Source organism: Chanodichthys erythropterus, chromosome 22 (assembly GCF_024489055.1).
Source record: "Chanodichthys erythropterus isolate Z2021 chromosome 22, ASM2448905v1, whole genome shotgun sequence".
In the NCBI taxonomy this organism is placed as follows: Eukaryota; Metazoa; Chordata; class Actinopteri; order Cypriniformes; family Xenocyprididae; genus Chanodichthys; species Chanodichthys erythropterus.
The window spans coordinates 24,328,196-24,347,474 of record NC_090242.1 but is presented as its reverse complement, the minus strand read 5'-3'; the positions used below and the strand labels follow the sequence as shown (position 1 = coordinate 24,347,474).

Below are 19,279 nucleotides of genomic sequence, written 5' to 3'. Positions count from 1 at the left end.
TGTACGAACACTATATTAATTATATTCTCCATTTCCATCTCTTTGAGAGCACTGTGCTAGAGGGCTGACGGAAACAGCCAATTAAGTGATTTCCTCTCATTGCATTTTAAGTGTTAGGTCTTTAGTATTGTTGTTTTTAATGGGAGGGAAAAGCATCCATTTAGTATTTCTGCAAGTGGAGGCAACATAGTCTGAAGCTCTCATTGCAGGTCAAATGCAGATGAGATTTGCTGAAGTAATTTCTAGGGATGATATGGTAATTTGCTTGGATTTACTTCATGTTTTTAAGGCATTAGAATCTGGATGGCAATGCAAAGTATGGTTTTAGGCATTACTGTATCTACAACATAGTCATTTTTAATAAACTTAAAAAGAAAAAGAACGCTATTTGGGAATATTAAGCATATATGCTGGTCTACCATGAAAAGTGCTGTGTCATTCAGTCTGAAAAGTGCATGAACCTAATGAAGGAAAATGGATTAAACCATTTGTCTGGATTAAGTACTTTTTGTGATACTCTTGTGCCAATTGGCCTGTGGTGCCAAAGTTGATTTTCTGGTTCTCATATTTAGACATACATTACATCTTCTACAGATTGATAAGATCCTGAGTTTTGCCCTATGTCAAATCATTCTGGAAACTTGGCACTTTAGCAGAATAGAATAAAAAAGGGTTTTTATGGGATTACAATGAAATTTAAAATGTATTTTGTAGTTGTTAATCACCACTTGGATCGTCAAAAATGAAGGGGTCCCATATATACATATAAATGCGACAATGTTGTATCTGTAATGTGCTTTTTAGCTGTAGCTTCCCAAACTATATGCTACACATTTGCAGATTTTCAATCAGCTTTGTATTGTTACAATGCCAGTAGTATATATAAATGAACTTTTTCTGTATTTCCTGCACCCAGATATCCAAATTTATTTGTCAGCAAAAGTCTGCTGTACTGTATGTTCTCTGTATGACAGAAGGGCAACACCAAAATAAAAACGGATTGTCTATTTACACTATAAGTGCAAATAGTGTCCCTTGTTGGCAAATGCAATTTTTCAGTAGCTCCGCCCACCAATGTCTGATTGGGCCACTCAAGTTTTAAAAAGACATGAAGAATTCAATATCTTCTGTGGTGCAGCAGTAGTGAGTAAGGCTTGCAGATTTGGCTTTTAAAGTGTTCGACACGGGTTCGAATTCGCCTTTTGCCGAGCTCGCATTTATTTTTAATAACAATTAAAATAATGTTCTAAAAGTGGAAATAAACTGTGAACGAGTGTTTAATAATATTAATATTATAAATATTAATAAATATAATCATTTACACTTTATGATATTATTGCATCCTGTTAATGTACAAAAATACTAGTACAGATAGTAGTATAGATAACATTTATTTACTCTTATTGCAAAGAACTGATACTTTTAAATGGTGTAAATAGAATCTATCACTATTTTCACCTAGTTTAAATAGCATATTGCTAAGAAAATGCTGCTTTTGTCACTCAATGTAAACAGAATAGATTTCTATTTCCACTTAGTGTAAATAGCATCTATCACTAAGAAAATATGCTATTTACACTTAGTGTAAATAGCTGCTGCCAAATAAAAAGTGCATTATGGTTGAAGTTTTTGCCAAAAGGGAAGAGCCCAGCCATTTTTCTCTACTTGCTCTAGTCATGCAGCACATAATATCTATATTATTATATTTAAATATAATTGTAGTCTGATGATTGTGTAGATCTATGAGCACTAAATTAAGTTGCAGTAGACCTGTAGAACTAAACTTGAAAACTTTGAACCAGAACTAAGAAAGTTAATTTAGGAATTATTATGCTTTAAGTCTTAGCCTCCAGCTGACCCATTAGGATGATGTCACATGCACAGGAGTAAATCTCTAAAAAGAGGTTGGCGTTCCATTACAGTTCTCTCAGTAGACCAAAAGTATGCAGATCCACCCTTTAGCCATCTGCCCTTAATACTGGCATTCAGCAGAGGGGAAAGAACTAAGAAGCTTGGTTTGGGACCCACATCTGCAGCACCTTTTTAAACCTGGAGGCCAGATTTGGTCTAACATTTGCGTAACACATCTGTCGTTTTTCACGTTGGAAAGATATGTGAAGTTATATATTTTTAAGTTAAGTAACTGTACCAGGAATATGTCTCCTGACAGCTTTTAACCCAAAATGACCCCAGTCCACTTTTGTAAACTTTAACACAATACAAAATTAACAACTTTTGCATGCATAAACATTGATTTTTTTTTTTTTCACATAAGCAAACTTGATAATCTAGACAATCATGAAAAACATTTTAAAACACTAAAACAATCTGACAAGTAGGAGAGACACATTATAAACCTTATAAGTCTGGCTCATGAATATTATAATATATAATCATGAATATTATAATATACTACAACGTAATATGCCTCAAAAGTGTATGTGACGTAAATCTGTGATATTAATTTAGTCAATTATAATATTAAGTACCAATCAATCATGTCAAATGACTTAGTGAGCTGTCAGATGTGATATCCACCTTGAAATATGGGTGAGTAGCTGTGGCAGGTTACCGAGTAGCAATCAGTGTGTTCATTAAGGATTCTGCTCACATGATGCGACCAGTTGAAGCCTCAAAGTTATGTACTGCCCCCAGTTCCTCCTTTGCAATTAGAGGTCCATCAACTCCTTACATCTTACCCTGTGGTCATTACTTAGGAGTAATGTATTGTTATTTATAGAAGCAGGGAGAAGTAGGTTCATCTGTCGCAAAGCTAACCGCTCAGAGGTGTTTTTTATGAGGCTGGTCATTACAGATCAGTACCTGTTCATAGGGACCATTGATAAAGTAATTCAGGGTGAACTGGAATGAAATTGTGGCAGTGTGGTCATCTTTTATGGAGGTAAATACTGTCTCCCCTCATATATAGTTGTGTATGGGCCCTATAGCTGTTTATTTCCAATCTGCACCAACAGAACACAGATGAAAATGGTACAGATTTTCAAAGAATTCATGTAAAATTTCCCCTGCACCTTGCATGTTTATTTGATTTTCCTTATTTTAATAACATTTAGGATTTTTGGCGACAAAAATTGTATGTGTAGGTAAATTGATAATGCTTTGAGATAAATTACGCTTGGTAATTTTTTTTTTTTTTGAATGTTTACTTGCACTTTTACACCAAAGACTATAGATATAGAAAGACTGTTCACTCCTATTAGTATATGAATGGGAGAAAATAAGCTTTTTAACTCTATTTGAGCAAAAGAAGCAACATTTATGGAACAGTCAGATTTTGTTGCTGATTTGAAATATGTTATTTAATTTTGAGTTCGCCAAGCAGTTTTTGAGATTTCAGGATTCCCCCACACTGTAAACCTGAATAAGTTGGCAAACAGTTCAGTTGCCTCAAAATTTTTAAGTTAAGAAATTCAGTTTAAGTAAGCAGAACTGGTACATCTTTTTATTTTGTAATCATACATTTTAATTGTTCTTAACTTGAAATATTTGAGTACACTCATACATTTAACATAAAATTATCATGTAACCCCAATGTAAACATTTTTATTAGTGTAAAATTAGCTAGCTATAACAAGTTAATTCAAAATTTTAACTTGCTAATTTGTTAACAATAGCATGGTATAGCACTTGCTGAATGAATGCAGCAATATAAAGCATTTAACATACTTGCTCTCAAACCAAGCCGCATGCACAACTTGTCACTATGATGGTAACTCTCCAAAAACACACATTAACAGAAACTCTTCTAAATAAGTCTAACAAAACATTAATCACTACTAAATCTCCCACTTAACATTAATCTTGCACAAAAAAACAAACAATAATTGTAGCATTTACTCTCCCTTTCGAGTGCCATGGGTAAAGCATGCTGGGAAATGGGAACCCCAGCCCAGTTTCAGTTAAACTTTAGTTTGTCTAAATTAAAGGAAATAAATTAATAAAACTCAAAACAATGAAACAGTTCAGTTTACTTAAAATATATCAGTTCTGTGAACTTGAAAGAAAAATAAAGTTCTAAATACTCTTAAAAGTTAAATTGACTGAACTAATTTGTTTAATTTAAGTTTGTCCTACTCAAACCAATGAATTATTTTGAGCGTTAGGGTTTACAGTGCATTCAAATAGATCCGACTTGGTCTTGCATACCCAAAATAGCTGCCCAGAAGTGTTGCAAATATGGCCGCCAAGTGAACAGACTTTGGTTACGCTAATTAAAGATCTGACTGAAAAGAACGATTCGGAATGCATTCAGAATGATACATTTTGGGGAAGCTATCAGTTCTGCAGAAGTGCACAGATTTCATACATACAAAACATGTGCCGATTCTGTGTGCGTCTGCCTATAGCATCCATTGTATGTGCACTTAGTCTCTTGTCAATAAATATAGTTGCAGTAAATGGTCATAAAGGAAAAGGAATTTCAATCATCTATCCATTTTAGTTATCCATTTGAATGAATCTATAACATGGGCTAAAGAAACATTAGCTTACCTCAAGAGCCTGTTAATTCTGCTTCGGCTATAATCATAAGATTGTTCTATCTGAAATCAGATAGCAGCTCTGCTAAAGGACACGAGAGCTGAACAGGCCTAAGCTTAGGCTGTTTGAAAACAGAGAGCACATTTCACACAGAACCTGAACCTCTGAGGGTTTTCATGTGATCCATGGCAGGGTTGGTGTGATTTAGCTGAACTAGGTCAAGTCCTTCCCTTCCATTAGAGTGTCATTAGTTTGCAAAGCCACCATGATATTTTGTTTTTTATCAGCCTTGTCAGAATTGTCTGATGCAGATGAATGGGAAGCTATAATGTTCGCCAAGGGGAGGTAATGTTGTTTAATTTGCACTGTACAGCTGAGCTTTTTATTATTTTTTCTTTGTACTTACCCATTTGCTGTCTTTTTTTTCTATACCTTTTCTTTTCTTACATAAACCATTTTTTAGCTTTTTGTCAGGTTCTTTCAGGCGGTGGGCTCTTCCAGCAGTAATTGCACAGTCAGGATCCATCCTGTTTATTTGCTGTGTGATTTTGCACTGTGCAAATCAGAAATTTTCATCCCATTCATTAAATTTATGCAACAATCAGACAACATTGCCTCTGAAAATAGTCAGATACTTGACAGATGCTGACACAGATGCTTGGTTTATTTTCTTGAGCAAAACAAACTTTTAAAACGTTTTAATATAGATTAATTAAATTCAACAGGTGATACATCTTAGTTTAAAGATTTGTGTTTTAGTGGCCCAATGTCTTTTATGTATTGACTTTGTATTGAAACTGAAAGTTGAGGCAGGACATTTTTAAATGGCAAATAGCCTTTAATTTGTGTATTTTTAGAACTGGCACAATGATGATAAAGACGCTTACTGGAGCATTTCCTGTATATAGATTTTTTTTCTTTAATTAGGATTTCTCATTTGTCCTGCCATATTGATTCTGGTGGAAATAGTTGCCAATGTTATGACCCTTGGGTGTTGATTCAGTGTTTTTAGAGGAAGCTCAGTCCTGAATCAAATCCTTCACAATCTCAGAGCACTTACGGGTTACTTTGACCTACTTTCCTAAGTGGGATTTTCAAAGGAAGTACAGTGCCTCCAGCCTTCCGTTACATTTATAATGTTGAGCAAGTTCTGTGAAGATCCTGATATGCTGTTAGATCGTTAATGCATGCCTAATATTTTGATGCTTTCGTCAGTATATTCATGCAAATCTTATGCTAAGATGGTTGCATCTTTGCAAAACACTGAAAACCAGTTAATCTCCTACCAACTAAGGGCATTATCTGCCTTTATTGATTTAATTATTTTTGTTTTTTGATCATTATTGATCATTATTTTCCTGATGTTTATCACCATAAAGCTGCTTTGAAACAATCTGTTTTGTATAAAGCTCTATATAAGTTCAGATGACTTGACTACATTATGCAAGTTTCTTTGGATAAAAGCATCTGCTAAATGAATACATGTAAATGTATTAATGTTCATGTGAATGTATGTGTAAGTTGTTATTTATTTATGAGCAGTATTAGCAGTATTTTACATGACCAAAAAAGAAGAAAAAATAACCATACACTTATATCGAAAATAGTGCTTTGATAATGAATAAATATTAAAGCACATGTAAATAACTGGGCAGCTCAATTACTATTATTATTATTATTATTATTATTTTACATGTTTAAAAGGTCACATGCTTCTGTCTTCTCCCAAAAGAAATTCTTATGAAAAAACAAATGGTGCTTGGACTTATTAGTACAGAGAATGCTTGAGTCCTCTCTGTTGTAAATGCACATCCTCTTTTCTCTCAGGGCTCAAGTGGTTTGACTGGCTCAATCCCCTGTGTCTTTCATTGTAAACGGGAGTAAATCTGGAGGGGAGAGTAGAGAGAGCTGCTTGTTAACCGCTTGTTGCTCTCAGCCGTGCAAACAGTGAAGTCATACCTTCCAAGGCTTGTTTTGCTCACCGGTGATGTCACCAGCAGCCAATCAGCAGGCGCTGCTGCAGTAGGTAGTGGGTGTAGCGGGAGTCTTGGGTATATGCACAGGGACGCGCTGGCAGCACTTCGGCTCTCATCATCACATCGTTACAGGGCTAGAGAGGAGGAGGGAAAGCAGCAGCTGAGAATATCTAATCACAGTCGTGATTAAGTCATCTGATTCCCAAGCTTTTTATGTGTGATGTGCCTCACAAAGGAAATTACATATTGAATAAATCTGTTTTAGTCCACCTAGGCTTAGATTAAGCCACACTGTTTTATTTGTCATGTTAGGCACCTCACACTCTTAAATACGCAGATTATACCAGTTTTTCCATTGGCCAGTGACCTTAAGTCAAGGTCAGTTTTGCTCCTGAAGAGAGGATGACTTGAATCCTGTCTAATGCATTTTTTTTTTTTTGTCTAGTAATCTATATCTGATTATTCATTTTGGATTACCTATATATTTGCTGTGGGCAAGATAAGCTTGGATGACATGGTTACTGTAGCAAAGATTGACTGCAGTTTCACTACGTCCGTCCAATACTGTTTCATTACTTAAATTGCTTTCTAGAAAATTGTGATTTAATAAAACTCATTTATTTAGACATCTTTTTTTGAAAATTACCTTTAATGCAGCGTGTAATGTAGCTGTATATGAATGTAAACAGTCTGCAAAGCTGTGAAGCTGAAAGTCCATCATAAATAAAGTTATTGTCTCTCAAAAGAAAGAGTCGACTCTGAACCGCTTAAATGAGTCGTTTGTAATTCGAATCCAACTTGCTGCTCAGAATCACAACCTGTAAGTTTGATTAATTCTTAATGTATTTTATACAGAGTGTTCGAAATACATAGATTAGAAATATACATATCGGTTTGTTGATGGACTTGTTAATACTGATGGTGAGGAATTACAGTTGAAACATCTCATGATGAACGTCAAACTGAGTAGCATATCAATGAGAAACGTCCTGCTCAACTTGCGATGGAGGTTTGGGTTGAGTAACTAGTTCTTCCAATATTTCATCATCGGACTCGCGTTCAGATTGATGTTGTAAAATCAACGCCATCGTTACTGTCTTTACAGTGTGTATAATCGCTGAGCTTTAGGAAGCCTCCGTTATGGCCGTCTGTTTCCGACTTGCACTGTAAGTGGTAGACCAATCACAACAGACTGGGTCATCTGGCCAATCAGAGCAGAGTAGGATCGCGGAAAGGAGGGATTTAGAGAAACTGATTCATCAGATGAGTCGTTTGAGAATCATTGAAAAATGTGGTGATGTGAAATGTATATTATGAGAAAATGAAAGTGTTTTTTGACTTTTGATGCATGTAAACCTGTTGTAGGGGACCTCCTAAAGAGCATTAGGAACATTTCAAGTAATAAGGGCACTTTAATTACATGCTGTCAAATGAACAGCCAGTCATTCTATAGACTGACAAACCTAAGTACACATCACAGTTTATAGGTTCCCTGTTCTTTTTTATTCAGACATACTGTAACCGCAATGACAGTCAGGACATCAGTTGTGAACTCGGTAACACCTCTGAATGATTCACTGACTGAGTCTGATTCAGACTAGTAACTCACAAGCCACTTCGAGATACTTTTGTGAAACTTTTGACTGACCCATTAATAAGAACTGGTTCTTTTGCTTTAATGAAAACAACTGACCGTTCATACAAAGGAGTTCATATGATCAGTATCACAAAAACTATTATTTGATTAGTTACCTAGAAATAATGCAGAATCTTAAATATTTCTTATTTTGTCATACGTTTTCTTTGTTGTTCAAATCCTATAAAAAATTGTTGACTTCCAGTTTAAGTGCAGCACAAAAAGCAATCTCATATTGCCATTATTTAATTTTGGAGCCCATTGTCGTTTATGTTGGTGAACAGAGAGTGAATGAGTGTGTATATTGATTAGTAAAATAGTTACAGGATTTCCGAATAAGGTTAATTTATAATACAGAATTGAACTTTAGCACATTGCCTGCAGACTTGCTGATCTATTGTAGATTTACTAACCAAAATCTAATTTCAGCTGTTAGATGAGTCACTGCTCCCCAGAGCAGTTTCAGTGTGTGGTTGTTATAATCCTGTATGTGATTGCTCATCAAGGTCCATATGTTCTCACAGGTGCCCACGGAGTCAGAGAGGAGCCCCAGTTTGTGACGGCCCGCGCTGGGGAGACCGTGATTCTGGGATGTGACGTGGCCCACCCACTCAACGGCCAGCCCTACGTGGTGGAGTGGTTCAAGTTTGGAGTTCCCATCCCCTTCTTCATCAACTTCCGCTTCTACCCTCCCCATGTGGACCCCGAGTATGCCGGTGAGCCCTGATTATTTGCGTCTCACAGCAGTTCATCATTCACACAAATATAGCAACTGTTGGTATGATTAATAAAGCTTTGATTATTGCATTTAACAAAGGAAATTCACATATTTTACATATGTTTTTGATATTATTCTTTTTTTTCAGATAGTGTTTTGCATTGATAGTGATATTTCATTTCAAATGAATGAAGCTTTTTCATCCACCGATATACGCATTAAAATGCATTGAAACAAATTGGCCTGTTTTTTGAGATAAATACTGTTGAAATGGCTCTTTCCTTTTCCAATTATTACAGTTCTAAACTTCTTGTTTTTTCTCATGTGGCTCTGATTTGTCACAAAAAATTAGTGAACAGTAAATGCCTGTTTGGTCCGAGGTCATTATCTGCAGTCTTCATTAGATAAAACCATCTCCATAAATATATTCAAACACTGCACGGATCGTTTCATCACAACAACTGTGATTCTCCAAAATTACCCTTATGTGAACCCTGTTTTAAAGATGGAAGGTTGCCTTTCCACATCTCATTCTCTTTGATAACAGCATTTGTGGATATTGCAGGGATGTACCAATTTAGAAATCAAATAGGCTTAATTTTGATAAGAAACTATAGGCCAATCAGATGATTACAACTTCCCCCACCATACTAAAGGTGTGACAATTAGCAGGCCCTCAATGTACACACATCTTGGCCTACAGGCCTTGATCACTATTAGCATCTCTTAGCATTTTTTAATGAATTCCAAATCGTTAGCCTCATAGAATAATTGCCCAGATCATATTTCAAAGGCAGATATCACAATTTGGCCAAAAAATGACTTAGGCAATTATGCTATGAGGCTAAAGAAATGGCCTTTGGAGTATGTTGGAACAGGAAAGCCAAAGTCTTTGTAAGGATTTGCATCCTTACAAATACAATGAAATTACACCACTACAAGTAAAGGAGGAGCAATTTGTATTGCAGGAACATGCAGTCATGTCTACTGAACATTAGTGGGTTGGAACTGTTGGATGCAGACTGGGAAATTAAATTTCTTGCCCACCAGACACAGTGTTTTTTGAATCCCCCAATTTTATTAACCAAAACCCACAATGACACTGACAAAGCAAATAAATATATTAAACAATAGGATAAAAATGGCAAATTCCATGTTTTTGCCACAATTTTTTTTTTATGCACAGAAAAAACATACTCTCTTTATCCAACTCTCTCCCACTCAAACACACACACACACACACGTACAGTACGGACACACACCCACAGAGAAACGTGCTGTCAGCGCTGCTCTGATGTTTTTGTCAGTAAAATAGCAACATGACATTTTTCACTAGTGAGGTAATAACAGTACTGTTCTTGAAGCAAATAAACTTACAGTTTTGCTGTTGAGATGCTACATAAATTCAGGTAATTCACATTCACTTAAACTTTCTCTCTATTAACTGCATTAATAACTAATCTGATAATTGATAGTCAGCTATCAATAGCTCAAGCTTCCGCTACTAGCTCTAAAATGATGTTTTGGAATTAGCAACAGGATGAGGTGTGGGTTGAGACAGGGGCACCTGCAGGATTTTATCTCAGGGTACGCACAGAACTAGCTCCCCTGCCACCCCTGTGCTTAATGGATAAAACAATGCAACTGCGCACTGAGGTTAATGGCTGCTTTAAATTTTACCTGCCACAAGATGACACTGTTTTCGACACTCTTGATGCTTTGAAACCTTTCCCGAAACATTTAGAGAAAAGCTTCAAAGATTTAAGAGGCTTCATTTCTCCATCCCTACTCAATAGTTTTAGGCCTTTTTTCAAATATTTAAATCAAATTTAGCTGTTTTAGAAAGCGTTTACTCATTTTGAGCCTGTTTTTAAACATTAACTATCTGTAACATAATTTTTCCTGTGTGGAAAAAAACTACGAAAATAAACTAGCCAATCACATTTCTTTTCACCCATATCCCCACGCCCAGCCATGCACGCACATATTTGACTTTACAACACAAAAACGCACACCTTTATTTATTCTCATTCTCTCTTTCTCTCTTAATATGTCATGAGTGTATGCAGATAGATTTTAATAATCAGTTTAAAAATTATGTAAAAAAATAACGGCATTAATTAGCGCCCTCTCATGGTACGCACAGTGCGTACAGCCGTACAGCTGCAGGCGCCACTGGAGATGAGATGTGTAAGAAATTTGTCCTACACACAAGAGCATTTTAAAGGGCCTCTATAATGCCCCTTTTACAAGATGTAATATAAGTCTCTCGTGTCCCCAGAATGTGACTGTGAAGTTTCAGCTCAAAATACCCCAATAAATTTCTTTTTTATAGCTTATCAAATTTGCCCCTATTTGGGAGTGAGCAAAAACACACCATTTCTGTGCAAATGTTACTCACTGCGGAGTCTATGATTTTGAATCTCCTCCTCTCTGGACGTCCAGTGGGGTGGAGGGATAGAACTCTCCACCTCTCTGGATGTCGAATGGGGTGGAGAGATAGAGTTGTGGGTAGGGTTAGGGTAGGATTAGGGTGTGGTTGTGCATTCGCTCCTCCTCACTGGACGTCTAGCGAAGGGGAGCTAACGTAAGCTTCACCCATTTGCTCTGCAGTGAGCACCTTCTCTTTTTGTGTGTGTCCCTTTAAATGCAAATGAGCTGCAGCTCAAGGCCCCCTTTCCAGAATAGGGCAGAGGTTTAACATTTCACGCTTCGGTTTCTCAACAACAACAAAGCTGGAGAATCTCACGCAGCCAAAATGATGATTGTCAGTAAAGGTGTTCAGCCTTACATTGGCATGTCTAACAGCAACATTACACACTAACTAAAGTTAAAAAAGTGAAATCATAATCAACCACCCCTTTAAGGACAAAAACCTGACAAATGTCCTAAAATATAACATCCGAACAATGTCTTGAGGTGTGGTAACTGTAGTATAAATGAAATAATTGACTCCAGTCTGTTGAATTATTAGAAATTAAAGCACACCTGAGGTGTATCCTATTGGATTCAATAAACAGCTCCATATTACAAGTCAAGTAAAATGTAATTTTTTTAAATCTTAATTTGGTCAATAATCTGCCAATATATGTAGCTGGTTGATCTGCATCCCTAATTGCTGGATATGTCACCTGTTTCATTTTATTCATATACAGGGTATCACAGTAGGCTGTTCAGCCATATGTTTGACCCACTGAAATGGAGACACTTACTGTTGTCTCTGAAATCAGCCCAATCCAGACCTCAGCACATTATTTAATCTCACTCATAGAGGTTGAAAGCTTTATCACAGGGCAAGAGCCGGCCGTGTCAACAGATTATGAATCGAAACGTACAGGCTGGTTTGAAGAAAGCTCTTATCTTTTGCTTCAATGGATCTGGCGGTCCAGATCAGTGGACAGGTGGAAGAGGTGCTGATGTCTAGAGCAAAGCATCAGCCGAACAGATGAAAGAGGTTTTGGGGTGGGTTGAGGCAGATCAAATATGGTCCTTTTTTCCTAATTGAGATTGAAAATTACATGATTGATAAGGAGTGGAAACAGAAAGGGCATAATTTAAGAGCATGTCAGATTTATAAAAGCAAAGAAACTGTGATAGTTTATCAGGAGTGGCTTGAGGCAGGATATGCAATTTTAATGGCTCTCACAGTGAATCGTAATGAGATGAGAATTTTTTTTATTTTCTCTCATCATGAATCCTTAGCTGAATTTCCAGCAGTGATTTTTAACACATTGTGTAGTGATGTGCTGTATTTTTTTTAAACAGGGAAAGATATTTAAAAAAAAATCTCAAAAGCTGTTGCGTGGCTGGTGCAGGAAACCTGGGATGTATGCGATTTGAAACCTTATTTGAAGTTTTTGCATCTAATTTCCCTTACTTTTCCATGGATTATTTTTAGCATCATGTAACATTCACTTAAAGTTAAAGGATTAGTTCACTTTCAAATTAAAATTTCCTGATAATTTACTCACCCCCATGTCATCCAAGATGTTCATGTCTTTCTTTCTTCAGTCGAAAAGAAATGAAGGTTTTTGATGAAAACATTCCAGGATTTTTCTCCATATAGTGGACTTCAGTGGCCTCCAAACGGTAGAAGGTCAAAATTACAGTTTCATTGCAGCTTCAAAGCGTTCTACACGATCCCAGATGAGAAATAAGGGTCTTATCTAGAGAAACCATCACTCATTTTCTAAAAAAAAAAATTTAATTATATATGTTTTAACCATAAATGCTCATCTTGAACTAGCTCTCTTCTTCTTCTTCTTCTTCTTCTTCTCTATTAGAATTCCGTCAGTGTAGACACTGCTAAGCGTATTACTGCCCTCCACAGGTCAAAGTTTGAACTAAATTGTCATATACACTATGCTTGTGCAAGTATATAACAATTAGTTCAAACGTTGAGTTTGAGTCCCTCAGTTGTCCTCAGTGTGATAAAATGGATCTCAAAATCATTCAGTCACTGCTGGAAAGGGTTCAAATATGCAAAAAATGCTTGAAAACTGATGAATCTGCAGGAGTTGGAGGATTTTTCTGAAGAACAGAGCTCAGTTTAACTGCTCAGGACAAACAAGAGACTCATGAACAACCATCACAAAACAAAACAAAAAACAGTCGTAGATCCTCCAGGTAACCACACACAGTATTGAGAATCAATGGTTCACATACTTTTGAATGGGGCCATTTGAATAAATTCAGTTTTTTTTTCTCTTGTGGATTATATGTAAACATCTTTTATGTAAAATATCTTACTCAGGACAGTACTAAACAAAAAATAACATGCATTCTTATTTTGTTAAAATTATTCACATTTTCACAGATTCTGCAAGTGGTTCACATACTTTTTCTTACAACTGTATATATATATATATATATATATATATATATATATATATATATATATATATATATATATATATATATATATATGCTACTAACAAGACAATTACCAGTGCTCAACTGGGAAAGACGAGAATAATAGTGCAGTGTCGACGCTCAGTCAATCAATGGATACTGCATCCAAAAACTATTTGAAATTTAAATAAAAAAATTCTTTTATCACATCTTTTATCTATGTTCCACTGAGCAGGATCATAATCGTGGCATATATGGCCTGTGTGCCCCATGACCTGTACAGACATGAGGTTTTGCATGTGGTTTTGTTCAGCAGCATATTTCCTCTGACCTCTGGCCTCATAGTGGGCACTGCATCCTCCAGACTAATGGCTCTACTCAGCACATCCACAGTAGCTCTGTGTCTTAGTGCGTGAGACCCGGGCACAACTCTCCCTGCTGTAATAGTAACTGGTTTGCGTCCAGCATAGCTCAGGCATAGATATCCGATATCCACCACAAAAAGCCCGCTTGTCACCAAATGACTCTATATGAACCCCATGTAATGGGCCTTTGTCTAAGCATGAGATTGAGAGATGATAAAGAGGCCACATATCTGATCTGAAGAGTCACTGTATTAGTCATTAATGCTAAATAGAGATGAAATAGCAATTCTTTAAAAGATTTAGTCTCGTTTACCCAGGAACTGCATAGCCTGCGGTGCTGGAAGTAATAAGAGTTACTGCTTTACTGCTGATATTTTTTATTTAAACATTTCTTTTTGTAAAGTTAAAGTTTTAACTGTAGTTTTTTTTTTTTAGCTTTAATTCAGTTAACGAATTAATTCATTTTTAAGAGTTTTAGTTGTTTTTTTCTCATACGTTGAAAGTCTGATTCTTCAAAATAGAAAATAAAATTATTTTATGTTCCACATACAGGTTTAAACAAGGCTTTCAACTTAATGAGTCAGAGAGAGAGAGAAAAAAAGGGAAAATGTACTTCCGTACAGTATTGACCTCCAGCGTGTCACTTCCTGAGGACTATCTTTAACCTACATCACGTGTCAGCGTTGTTTCTCTTGCTCCCATCAACACTCTCTTACAGCTGTAAAAATAGGCCAGGCGTATGACCGTTCTCGTTTCGCTTCTGGTTCTCCTTCAGTGTTATTGATCTGCAAGGCCTCACAGAAGCTGCTGTGTGAAGATATATTTTAGAAGTTTTTTGATTGTGTGACCTTGGTTTGGTCAGAGATGAGTTCATTGAACACAATCGTGTACTCTTTTCAGTCATGCCATAGTGCTGCTATCTGCATAGAGAAAGATTGAAATATCTGAAATTGCTTGTTACATTATGTTACATCATCATTATTTCAAACCAAGAATAAAATCTAACAACAATGATACAAGCCATGCTTCTTTAGCTCAAATCACACACAAAAAAAACATATTTTTAGACTGTACAACTAATGCGCATGCAAGTACGCTGTGGGACCATAACAAATTCTTTTCAGACTGTATTGGCTATGGTAATGCCATTTTTATATAAAAAAAAATGTTTTGAGGACAAACAGAGGCCCTTAATAGCCTTTAACACTGCTGTCTTGCAATCCCTTCCAGTGATGATATTGTTTCCTGCCATCTGTCCAGCACTGATGCCAGAATATAGAGAAAAAGGCATAAATCCCCCTCTCTGCTTGACCCTCGAAGACAGCCAGCCAAGTATATCATAGTGTCATGATGGATTTGCCCATGTCTGGCGTGGTTAGAGATGTGTGTTTCCCAATGTGCTCACGGGAGTTTCAGAAATTACTGTGGGCCACTTTAGCTCTCACTTCAGCCTTCATGGCCCCTAGACCTGACACTGCTGTCGCTAAAACAACACTCATGAGTGATGCTGTTGTGGACTGGGGCTGTGTACATCATTGCAAGAGTGAAAATAAACAATTAGATTCAATTTACTTGAATTAAATGTGTAAATGACTGTACACTCTAAAAAAAAAAAAAAAAAACGCTGGGTGGTTTCAATCCAAATTTGGGTCAAATATGGACAAACCCTTGTCTGGCTATCACCAGACCAAGCTCAATTTAAAATTGAACATTGGTCTGGGGAGTCTGTATGTATTTTCTACTGCACAAGAGGCATGTTCAACAAGCATTATTCACGCAATTGGGTAGTCCTTCAACCAATCAGATCAACGATCCGGGTGATGTACTTTGCAGAGTGACGCGAAAACTCCAGACAGGTTTAGTTTGTATTGGTTTGTAGCATTGATCAGTGGTTTGCAGAAGCAGCAATGGCATCGAGTGATTTTTGCAGGTTGTGCAAAAAAAAACAACAACATGAAAGTGATCAGTATTTACAACCACTCGAGCGATTTGTTTGCTAAACTAAAGAAGTCATTCAGCATCGTCAAGAGGTTAAAAGGAATTGGATTGACGGTCGTGCTTGCCGTCGCTTCTCTATCATCATCGCGTTATACCCGCCAATAGCGAGCCAGTCTGTCATTGGTTCCCGCAAAAGTGTAACAGAAGCAGTAGAAATGAATGTATGGGTTTCCAGACTGAGTTGCCGTACAAAATCAAATCGCCGGCAGATCAGGCTGGGTTTACCCAGTCTAGACAAACCCAACCGTTGGGTTAAAAATGTAATTTTAAAATGTAACCCAGCAGCTGGGTTTGTTCATGTTTGACCCGAATTTGGGTTGGAACAACCCAGCATTTTTTTAGTGTAGGCTTCTTAGTTTTTTTATTTATGTACTAAACCAAAAAAACGAAAAGAAAAACAGTATAAAGTAAACAAAGAATTATTTAAAAAGAAAAAAATTAAGTATTTTTAAAAACCATGTTTCCCATTTAATTATAAAAGTTTTTTACTTTTTTTTTTGTCTCAAATTGATTAAACAAAACAGTTTATGTAATGTTTTGTTATGAATGGGTGTTTTGGACCCCATTAGAGCATCTCTCACATCCTTTGTGTGCCTCTGAACCCCACAGGTCGAGCCAGCCTGCATGGCAAGTCATCTCTACGTATTGAGAGGGTTCGCTCGGAAGACCAGGGCTGGTACGAGTGCAAGGTCCTGATGCTGGAGCAACAGTATCACACCTTTCACAACGGCAGCTGGGTGCACCTCACTGTCAACGGTGAGTCTCTGACCTAAGATAAATTTTCCTCTTATGTCACTTATAGGGTTCAGTTTTGTTTTTAGGCAGAGGACATTGAGCCTGGGTTAGGTTGAGAAGGTCAAGCTCAAGTTCTGATTGTGTCCAAACCAGATGTGTTGTGATTCAAAAAGTGTTATTCAAGTTTCTGTTCAAACCAACTATAAGTTGTTTTTTGGCAGTCAGTTGGCCATTTGGTTTGAGTTTGTGGCATAGCCCCATCTACTTTACCCATTCCAAAGTATTTGGACACTCATAGTCAGCAGTACTTAAAATGTCTAAATGTCAAAATTTTAAACTGAGTGACATCTGCAAACAAATTATGCTTTTTAATTTTTTTTAATTTTTTTATTTAGAAGTACACTATTGTTTAAAAGTTTGGGATCGGTACGATTTTTTTTTATGTTTCTGAAAGTCTTTAATGCTAACCAAGTCTGTATTTATTTGATCAAAAAACATTTACTTGACACAGTAAAAACAGTATTGTGAAATATTATATAAAAAAAATGTAATTCCTGATGGAAAAGCTGAATTTTCTAGTCTTCAGTGTCACATGATCCTTCAGAATTCATTTTAAAATGCTTTAAATGCTGCTCAAGAAACATTTCTTATTAGTACCAATGATGAAAACACATGTGCTGCATAATATTTTTGGGGAAATTGAAACATTTTCAGGGTTCTTTGATGAATAGAATGTTCAAAAGAACAATATTTATTTGATATAGAAATCTTTTGTAACATTATAAATGTCTTTGTCACTTTTGATCAATTTAGTACTTTTTAAATATACTTTTATTAATACATATTGTTCAAAAAAAGTATTAACTTCTTTTAAAAAACAAACAAAACAAAAACAAACACAAACATACTTACATACCTTTTTAACGATAAGTGTAACTTAATTTTTCAATGACTTTTAACTGGTCCCAAGTCCATTTTAAATGGATATATGAAATAAAGTTTCTTTTTGTGTAATGGTTTGCTCTAAAAATGTGTTTTTGCTATCTTCCTTTAAAATAAATGACACATGGTTTGTGTGTCCAAATGGTCAAGGTTTGTGAGTGCGTGACAGTACTCAAACAGAGAAAACTCTTCCAGACACTTTTCTGATCGGCCATTGTTGCAGATGGAAAATTTTGCCGCATCGTGCCTGGTTACGATAGTGTCAGTCTTCCTGTGAACGCATCATGTCACTGTGCCTTGTAGGTTGCGTTGCCTAGGCAGCAGACACCCAAATCCCCAAACCGGTTACAGTACATTAACTCTAGCTCATTGCTGTGTGATATACACTCAACCTCTTGTAACAGACAACAGCTGTAAATCAGATCACTTCCAAATGCGCAGCTCTGCAGTTACAGATTGTGTTGAAATTGTATTGTTGAAGTTTTTTTTTTTTAACTTGCTCATGTCTGTGAGGTGAACTTGAATCTGTCTGTGTAAATTTCAATCTGTGTATCCATTTGTGTTGTGGCTAGCCTTAAATCCAGCAGCTCAGCACACAAGTTGGAGTGTTGACAGGCCAGTTTATCAGCCGCATTTGGATGTGTGTGTGTGCCCGTGTGCCCTGCGGTCCTGTGTGACTAACACACTAATATCAGCAATGTTTCTTCTATGAGGCCACAGCCAGTCTGTCTAGTTCTGCACTGGGCTAGGAAAAGCACAACCTTATTCAAGAGCACCGCCAATCTCTTTTACTCCATTTAATTGGAGACTAAACCGTACTTTAGGGTGTACTGCTATATGTTTGCGTCTCATCTGTGTGATGGACAGGTCTTCATCCCTCATTAACAATTCCCGCTCTCTCAGAGGTGTTTCTGCAGGCTTTTGTGCAAAGAACCACAAGCATAAAGCTTTTGCATATCTCTATGAATATATGCATAGGGCCAGCTGATGAAGTGCTTTCTGAAGGGTATTGTGTGGAGTGTTGGTGTGTTTGGGGATGTTTAAGGGCCAGTTAGCGCGGCGAGTGAGTGGCTTTCAGGAAAGAAATTAGCTCCATGTTAGCTGCTGTTGCTGTGTGCCTCAGAGCTGTTGTTTTACAGTTCCTGAAATATTTTCACACACATAAACACACACACACAGTCACACATTTGTGTCGTTTGAGGTGTGAGGCACGTGTCAAAAGTGCTAAGGAGGGGGAGAGGAAATGATGTAATGGTTCATCAATGCAGCAAGGTTTAGCACTCATGCAGGTTATTGTTGGAGCGACACATTGCAGTGCACATCTTTGTATTAATTCAGACAAAAAAGCCCCCTGAAGCAATACAATTACACCTAGATGATGATGATGATGGTTATTTAAACAATGTTCACGCTTCACGCTGCAGTCTGTAACTTTTTTTGGTTAAAATTGATCCAAAATCATTTTTAAGCAAGTACATAACCAGCCAGTGTTCAAAACTATCTCCTTACCTGAGCCCGATTCACAATGGTAAGTTTGTAATAATGCTTTATAATTTGG

General features: G+C 36.7%; 1 protein-coding gene across 2 annotated transcripts in view; it reads left to right on the top strand.

Moving 5' to 3' along the window:
• The window catches only part of igsf9bb (immunoglobulin superfamily, member 9Bb), a 145,117-nt gene that overhangs the window by 23,331 nt on the left and 102,507 nt on the right, over nt 1–19,279 (top strand). For both annotated transcript variants that reach the window (XM_067376561.1, XM_067376560.1), the window contains exons 2-3: nt 8,637–8,828; nt 16,654–16,800. In XM_067376561.1, the coding sequence (XP_067232662.1) occupies nt 8,637–8,828; nt 16,654–16,800 (339 nt within the window). The remainder of the gene's footprint in view (nt 1–8,636; nt 8,829–16,653; nt 16,801–19,279) is intronic.